The sequence below is a fragment of the Notothenia rossii genome (genome assembly GCF_949606895.1).
Source record: "Notothenia rossii genome assembly, chromosome: 3".
NCBI classification, from domain to species: Eukaryota; Metazoa; Chordata; class Actinopteri; order Perciformes; family Nototheniidae; genus Notothenia; species Notothenia rossii.
The window spans coordinates 40,374,441-40,383,669 of record NC_136901.1 but is presented as its reverse complement, the minus strand read 5'-3'; the positions used below and the strand labels follow the sequence as shown (position 1 = coordinate 40,383,669).

The 9,229-nt window shown below is 42.6% G+C and overlaps 1 protein-coding gene across 1 annotated transcript in view; it reads right to left on the bottom strand.

Annotated features, from left to right (window-relative positions):
- Nucleotides 1–3,639: 3,639 nt before the first annotated feature.
- ovol1a (ovo-like zinc finger 1a) overlaps nucleotides 3,640–9,229 on the bottom strand; it is a 12,021-nt gene continuing 6,431 nt past the window's right edge. The window contains exons 3-5 of the mRNA XM_079671631.1: nucleotides 8,480–8,671; nucleotides 5,511–5,655; nucleotides 3,640–4,278 (exon numbers count right to left, since the gene is read on the bottom strand). Of these exons, the coding sequence (XP_079527757.1) occupies nucleotides 3,953–4,278; nucleotides 5,511–5,655; nucleotides 8,480–8,671 (663 nt within the window). The 3' untranslated portion in view covers nucleotides 3,640–3,952. The remainder of the gene's footprint in view (nucleotides 4,279–5,510; nucleotides 5,656–8,479; nucleotides 8,672–9,229) is intronic.

Sequence of the window (9,229 nt, the reverse complement as noted above, 5' to 3'; positions counted from 1 at the left end):
GTACACATGTTGCTTTTATTGCCAAGACATTAAAACCACCTCAATATATCTCCAGCTTTTCCTATCTTTTTATACAAGCCCTAGATCTACCAATCATATTGTTGAATGTCCACAAGGTGTGTTAGAGCTTGGTAAACATGGCTCTGCTGCACCCTGCAACATATTACCTGTAAATTCTTTGAACACTTTCGAACGTCTTCAAAGGAAACATGTTTATGTTTTGCAAATTCCTTGACTCAGCTGGAATGTATTTGCATGTTTCAGCTGTGACAGGCATTGTGTTGCCCTTAAAGCAGTGGTTTTCAAACTTTTTCTGTCAGGCCCCCCCTTTGGAGAAAAAAACACAAGTTGAGCCTCCCCAACACAAATAGTCACGTAATGGGCCAAGTTAACATTTAACAATGCTCCATAAGTCTGTGTGGTCAACAAATAAATACATAATACATTTGTGCAATCCCTATGCTAGAACAATAAGTTATAATAATTTCAATAAAAATGAAAAGAAAGAAAATGCTGATATTTGGCAGAAAAGTGTGCCTTAGCATTAGTGGCTGCAAAGAGCCTGTTTTACAATGCACATTTCTTCAAAACGGGATTGCAGGCTCAGTGGAGGCACCAGAGATTTATTTTGGGGATGTTGTGGGGTAGCTTGAAGTTTCATAGAGGGTGCTCAAACATTTAGGGTTTCCATGAAGGTACCGGTCTATACATTGTACCCGCGGCTGTTACAATGAAGGCTCGATAATCAGCTCACGGCATATAGGTGTAAGCAGGGGTAAAGTGGTGTTTTTATAGGTGGTGTGTGGACCTCACATAAGGGGTCCAGGGGCATGCTCCCCCGGGAAGATTTATTTTTTAAGTATTGAAGTTAAAAGCATCAATCTGGTGCACTTTGAGAGCAAAATGAAGAGATCTATGGATACATCTCTCAACACCCATATGAAACAGAACTGGAAACAGATTTAATTTTTCTTTATGGATATTTTACATATCACTCCCCTTTTAAACTTTATTCTTGTTTTACTGTCATATAGTATTTAATACCTGTTTTTAATTTATTCCCTTATTTTTGTATAACTATAATGATCATATAAACGTGTGTCTCTGAAATAATTGTTTACATTAATCGTGACCAAAACGTTTGAGACCCGGCCACTAGCTCGCTAGCACCAGAAGCTAACAACAACGATCTCCGGTACCGGTGCGCTCTCGCTCTCTCTCTCTCTCTCTCTCTCTCTCTCTCTCTCTCTCTCTCTCTCTCTCTCTCTCTCTCTCTCTCTCTCTCTCTCTCTCTCTCTCGCTCGTGCACGCACACAAAATAGCTTGTTCCACACACACACAGAGCCGAGCTTGAATGAAACACTGAGACCCAGACGTACTTGTACTGTACCATATATATATTTTTTTTTCAAAACCATTTTTCCTCCTGGTCTCTCGCACCCCCCGTCATGCCTCTACGCCCCCCAGGGAGGGTGCGCCCCCCCCCCCCCCCCCATTTTGAGAGACACTGCCTTAATGTATGTGTCCTAATATGTGAAAATGATTTGGCAAATTAAAACTGACCTGACCAGCAGGTAAGCTGAGTTAAAGCAACTCAAAGTATTAAATATATTTAACATGTTCATTCAAATGCTCAACGTTTTACTCTGATCTCTTGTTTCAACAGTTACTTCATCACTTTATTCTAAAAACATTTTGTATTATTATTTACATTTTTACATTGTGTGAATCCTGTTTTTAACTCTGACCCTGTTGCTGCTATAACGAGTGAATTTCCCCAAGGGGATGAATAAAGTTCCATCTCATCTCATCTTAAACAAAGGGCTATTTTAACAAAACAACATGTTTTACACATGAAGGCATCCCAATTGATTTATAAATGCTTACAGAAACATCAAAACTACATTATTTTGCAGTGTTTAAGTGTTTTATTAGACGTAGAAATACCTTCATGTCCGAGAAGTGGTTTTATTCAGAACCTTTAATGCACTCTGAGTCTGTAAACCTGCAGGACCGTTATCTGTCACTGTTTCCTCGGGCTGAAGGGCGTCTGCAGGATTCCTAAAACAAGACCCGACAGAGACCAGGAATCCAACCTCACCCTGAAGTCTCCAAGCACGATAAGCGTGTCTCAAACATCTTACACACACACACACACGCACACACACACACACACACACACACACACACACACACACAGACAGAAAGACAGACAGACAGACAGACAGACAGACAGACAGACAGACAGACACACACACACACACACACACACACACACACACACACGGAAATCAATAGGAAATATGACATAACAATAATCCATTGAGACTCTACCAATAGCTTTGCTTTCAAATAACTGATGTATTTTGGAGGGCATGAGTTTAATTGTTCATTAGCGGAGGCTGTGGCTCAGTGGATAGTGTGCTGGACTTTGAATCAGAGGGTAGCAAGTTTGAGTCCCACTGCAGTCAGCACGTCGTTGTGTCCCTGAGACACTTCACCCCAAATTGATCCTGTTGGGATTCTCCACAGTACTGAATGTGTGTAAGTTGCTTTGGATAAAAGCGTCTAACAAATGACTCTACATATTTCCCTCTGTAAACACATCATTTAAACCTCTAAATATGTGAGGAGTACCTGTTACGCCAGTAGCAACATTTCCTGTCATCAATCGGATGATTTAATGTAAGCATTTTTTGGTTTATATTCCGTGTTACCGTTACACTACCTATTAAATTGAGCAATTGGGAGCTTAGTTCAAGTTGGTAAACGCTCTTAAATATGCCTAATATACTATCCATCTTCTCCCGCTTATCCGTGGTCGGGTCTCGGAGGTAGCAGTTCCAGCAGAGAGCCCCAAACTTTCTTTTCCCTGGCCACATCAACCAGCTCTGACTGGGGGATCCCAAGGCGCTCCCAGGCCAGAGAAGAGATATAATCCCTCCACCTGATCCTAGGTCTACCCCTCGGTCTCCTCCCAGCTGGACGTGCCTGGACCACCTCACTAGGGAGAGGCGCCCAGGTGGCATCCTAACTAGGTGCCCGAACCACCTAATATATACATTTATTGGAAATGTACGCGCACGCATGCATGAAAGCTGATTTACCGTTACCTGTAAACGTAACAATACATACCCTTGTGTACTGCCCCCTTGTGTCCTCACCCCTTGTGTTCTCCCCCCTTGTGTCCTCAACCCTTGTGTTCTCCCCCCTTGTGTACTGCCTTGTGTCCTCACCCCTTGTGGGCTCCCCCCTTGTGGGCTCCCCCCTTGTGTACTGCCCCCCTTGTGTCCTCACCCCTTGTGTCCTCACCCCTTGTGTTCGCCCCCCTTGTGTACTGCCTTGTGTCCTCACCCCTTGTGGGCTCCCCCCTTGTGCCCTCTCCCCTTGTGCCTGGACCACCTCCCTAGGGGGGCGCCCAGGTGGCATCCTAACTAGGTGCCCGAACCACCTAATATATACATTTATTGGAAATGTACGCGCACGCATGCATGAAAGCTGATTTACAGTTACCTGTAAACGTAACAATACATATGCAAATGGTCTGCTTTTTTTAATTTAGGAGGATTAAATCCCTTCAAAGTTGCATATGAATGATAAGGCCCCTTTAAAGCACAGCTTGACAAACAACAACGTGTCTTCTTTAGATATATATTACTTCCTTTAATTCAGAGTATTTTTTCATAGAAAAACTCGCTGTACAGACACACCCACCAGAAATATTCACATGCAATACAAATCAGATTTTTCTTTTTCTTTGGTATTACTGACATGTTAATGAGCTTTTTCTTTTCCCCCATCACAATCTCATGTAAAAATATATATAAGTTAAAGTCACGCGTATGTCATCGTGATATATACAGAAACACATTCACACACGAACTCCTCCCGCCTCTTTCATCACGTTGGAGTCCATTTTGTCCTGAGTTGAATGATTTTCCCGCCTCTTCTCTCACTGCCCAGCGGACCCAGTGGTATCGTCGCTCTCGGCTCCATGAGGAGATCCAGGAGAAGACTCCTCCTCTCCGCCTCCCCCTGCCATCCTCGCTGCCTTGCCCTTGAGCAAGGCGCTGTCGGGGTGCAGTGAGTTCAGGTGGATGACCAGCTCGTCCTGGGACCCTGACGTCAGGCCGCACTCCTCGCAGACGTACAGCTTGTTGCGGCGCTCCTTGTAGGCGTACTTCTGCGCCACGCTGTGGATCTTCTTCATGTGAGACTCCAGGGAGCAGCGCTGGGTGAACGCCTTTTCACACAGCGTGCACTTATAGGGACGCACTCCTGTGGAGAAGAGGTGGGACAATGTCATTTCATTTATTATATATATCCGATGTATTTCTTCAATATTTATTTTGGCCTTTTTTAAATTATTATTATTTATATTTATTCTATTTTTTTTTTTACAGAACCAAAAAAAGACGGACTCCTGTCAGGAAGATGTGGAAAAATGTCATTAAGTATATTATAACGACGTATTATAGCCCCCTTTAATATGTCATTGTTTTGCAGTTGGCTTGTGTCTTTATTGCTATTTTTAATTATATTTTTCTTGACGATAAAATATTTTCTATATTTTTTTTTATATATAATATTGGTATTTTTTTGGATCCACCCTTGATATGATTATTATTTATATTAATTATAATTGTATTTTTAATTAATTAGTTCAATATTTGTTTGGTCTGTATTCTTTTATATTATTATTTATTTGTATTACATATTTTTTTGCTGCATTTTTAAAGAAATTACATAAAAAGTCAAATTTAAATTTGTCCTGTGTTGATGTGCAGTGTGTGTTCATACCTGTGTGTGTGTGGGAACATGTGTGTGTTCATACCTGTGTGTGTGTGTGTGGGAACATGTGTGTGTTCATACCTGTGTGTGCAGGAACATGTGTGTGTTCATACCTGTGTGTGTGTGGGAACATGTGTGTGTTCATACCTGTGTGTGTGTGGGAACATGTGTGTGTTCATGCCTGTGTGTGTGTGGGAACATGTGTGTGTTCATGCCTGTGCGTGTGTGTGTGTTGGAACATGTGTGTGTTCATACCTGTGTGTGTGTGTGTGTGTGTGTGTGGGAACATGTGTGTGTTCATACCTGTGTGTGTGTGTGTGTGGGAACATGTGTGTGTTCATACCTGTGTGTGTGTGTGTGTGTGTGGGAACATGTGTGTGTTCATACCCGTGTGTGTGTGGGAACATGTGTGTGTTCATACCTGTGTGTGTGTGGGAACATGTGTGTGTTCATACCTGTGTGTGTGTGGGAACATGTGTGTGTTCATGCCTGTGTGTGTGTGGGAACATGTGTGTGTTCATGCCTGTGTGTGTGTGTGTGTGTTGGAACATGTGTGTGTTCATACCTGTGTGTGTGTGTGTGTGGGAATATGTGTGTGTTCATACCTGTGTGTGTGTGTGTGTGGGAACATGTGTGTACATACCTGTGTGTGTGTGTGTGTGTGGGAACATGTGTGTGTTCATACCCGTGTGTGTGTGGGAACATGTGTGTGTTCATACCTGTGTGTGTGCGTACGTGTCTCTTGAGGTCGAAGGTGTCGTTGAAGCCTTTCCCACAGAAGTTGCACGGGTGTCTCTTGGTGTCGTTGTGGCACTTCAGGTGTCTGTTCAACATGCGCTGGTACTGGAAGGTCTTCTCGCAAATCTGCAACCAACAACACCAACAATTAATATATGTACAAGTGTATTTTCTGCCAGCAGAGATTAATGCTACACAACTCCAACAAACTGATGAATTATCACGTATATGTCATCAGAATCAGAAACAGGTTTATTACCAGGTAGGAGGAATTTGACTTGGTGTCATGGTGCGTAAAAAATAACATTACAAAATATAAAAAATAATTAAAATATCGTCAAATATAGCAGTGTTTACATAGAAATATATATATATATATTCCGTTCTGTCTGCTGCCGTCTAGCAGGCGGTACCGTAGCATCAGGACAAAAACCACCAGACTCAGGGACAGTTTTATCAAACAGGCCAGAAGACTATTAAACACCTGAACTTTTTAAAGTGCCTCGATAAACATTCCTGTTTGTCATCTTGCAATCTACTTATTTATATAAATAGTTATCACCACAATAAACCGTATTTAATTTTGTCTTAATGTACATATTCTGTTCTTGTACATATCATATTATATTTATATGTATATATAGACTTCTTGCACTATTTTTTATTTCGTTTTATACTTTGCATTGATACATTCCAGATTTTATTCCATTCAACTTAAAGGGGACCTATCATGCAAAATGCACTTTTTGATGTCTTTAAAGGCCCAGTGAAGTGCATGTTTTTGCACCAAAATGAAATGGCAGTTTCATTCCTTACATATCATTGTGCCTGTTCATGGCTAAAAGAATTTTTAATAATTCATAATTATTGAATTAATGAATTATTCATTTTGCCGTCTGAGCCTAACGGAAGTTGCAGACGATAGTGGCTGTGACGTCACAAGATGTACCCAGTTGCGATTGTAAACATGGCGGAGACTCTGGAAAGTGATACTAGTGTGAGAGAAATGATTGATTTGGACAGCTTTTCGGACAGGATAGATGAGGAAAGTGATCAATTTGGTGCACTTTGAGGGCAACATTAAGAGATTTACGGATACAGCTCTCAACACTCATATGAAACATATATTTCAATAATCAAAAAACATTGGAATGATTTCTTAACCTATTTTATACAACTAATATTACATAGATGGAAATATTTGTTTACATAGATGACCAAACCCACTGAGATAACTTAGGCTACAGTTTACCTCCCTGAGCTGACGTTATCTCTCTCAGTCCCACAGGAGAGCACTCTCCCTCTCCTTATTGTTGAAACAGCTAATCTCCGTTAGCTCCGAGCTAGCACCAGATGCTAACAACAACCCTGTAACTCTCTCAGTCTCTCTTTCTCTCTCTCTCGAATCGACCAGTGGCCTTTATTTATCATGATCAATCAAAGAATCTCCAAAACAATGACACCAGCCAGGCTCACCTTCATCTTTTGGGAACAGAAACATCGCCACTTCGGCAGACTTGACATTACTACAGCCAGCGGCAATGCATCGTTTCCCCTGTGTTTTTCATCCCTCTTTCTTCACTGTCGCCTCCATTGTCAGGTTTTCTCGATTGGCAATCACTTCCAGTCGACTCCGACACACTTTCCAGGAAAATACTAGCTCAAAAACGTTGAGAAATTCGACTTTGAAAAAGAGAAAAAACGAACGGTGGTGAATGTAAACAGTGCAGCGGCGTCCATCTCGTGACGTCACGCAGTAGATCGCAAGCCACGCCCACGAAGGCGAAGGTCGACTGCAGATTTCCCCGGAAAATTCAAAACTCGTCAAATTTGTTGCTATTCCAACATTTTTTGATATGGGTTCCAATGGACAATTTTGGTCATTACTATACGTATTAGCATAACAGATCATGCACAGGTGCACACTTCACTGGGCCTTTAATACATAAATACGTGTCCCCGGTGTGTCCGGGAACTCACGCAGCATCAGAAAATAAAACCCTCTCTTTTCCTCCGTACCCAAATCTCTAAAAACGGGGGAACAACGGAGCTGATCCAGATTTGCGTCCGATATGACGTAATATCTGAAATGTGGACCCACGGCCCAATCAGAAATGTTGCTATCAGAAACAATGCGCGACTGTTTTGGACGTCATATGGTCGGTGTTTACATTAGCATCGCTAACACTCAGAGCTAACCTGTACTGGAGAGCATGTGTGTGAAGAAGCAGGAAGTAAAAAGGAACTCACCTTGTGGTATAACCGGCAAGAGAGAAAGCCTTTGAGCTCCATACTGTTTCAGAAAGAATCCTTGATAATCCATGATATGGCGTTTCATCACGGCAGTATTTAGTTTAGACAGTGGCTGCCGGGTCCCGCATGAGCTCAGACCCCTCCTTTTTTTTTTTAAAGCTATATATCCCAAATCAGCACTTTTGAAACAGGAAGTGAAATAGGGGGATATGAGGCATGGCTAGAATGGGTGGTCTGTTTGGTATTTTGGGCAAAACACTTCATAGACATGTTTTTTATATATTTGTATATATCTGAGACCTATGCTATTGCCTACAAATAGCAGGATAGATGACCTTTAAATACTGCTATATTTGACTATATTTATTCTTATGTTACATTATATTTTTTAATGTTAGTTTTCTTATAATAGTTCTCTATCTGTGTTTTACATTTTTGTTTTACTGTTATGTATGCACCATGACAACAAGTCAAATTCCTCGTACGTGTGTCAACCTACCTGCTGATAAACCTGTTTCTGATTCTGTTGGAGGAGCTTAGGTCATTATTTAATTTCATACTCTGTTCTTGTACATATCATATTCTATCTACATGTATATAGACTTCTTGCACTATTTAGTATTTTGTATTTTATTATATATGTTGCGTTGTTGCAGGAGCTCAGCTCAGAAGTATGTCAATCAAAAATACTACACACCTGGCACATGTACTGCGCCGTCGGGGAGCTCTGACCTGTCGACCTGGTCACCATGGAGACTGCTTCCATGGGGTCAGAGGTCGTCGTCGTCAAGGCAACGGGCATCACCGTGGCGTTGGGAGTGAGGGATGGAGGGGCGGGAACAGAGAGAGGAAGGAGAGAAGGATCGGGAGGAAGCTCACCTGTAGTCACCTGAAGAGAAGAGAGGGAGGAATATGTAGCGCTGCAGTTATAGAGCACTTGGTTTGATAAGAAACACCCCTTGTGTCCTCACCCCTTGTGTACTGCCCCCTTGTGTCCTCACCCCTTGTGTCCTCACCCCTTGTGTCCTCACCCCTTGTGTACTGCCCCTTTGTGTCCTCACCCCTTGTGGGCTCCCCCCTTGTGGGCTCCCCCCTAGTGGGCTCCCCCCTAGTGGGCTCCCCCCTTGTGTACTGCCCCCTTGTGTACTGCCCCCTTGTGTCCTCACCCCTTGTGTCCTCACCCCTTGTGCAGACTTAAAGAGCTGCTGATGTTCATTTATGGAAGAAAAAAAACTACTAAAACAGCTTGTGTCCCCTCACTTGTGTCGTCATTCTTCACCCCTTGTGTTCTCTACCCTTGTGCCCTCCCGCCTTGTGTCCTCTCCCCTTGTGCCCTCTCCCCTTGTGTCCTCTTCCCTTGTGCCCTCTCCCCTTGTGTCCTCTCCCGCTTGTGTCCTCACCCCTTGTGTCCTCACCCCTTGTGTCCTCTCCCCTTGTTTCCTTTCCC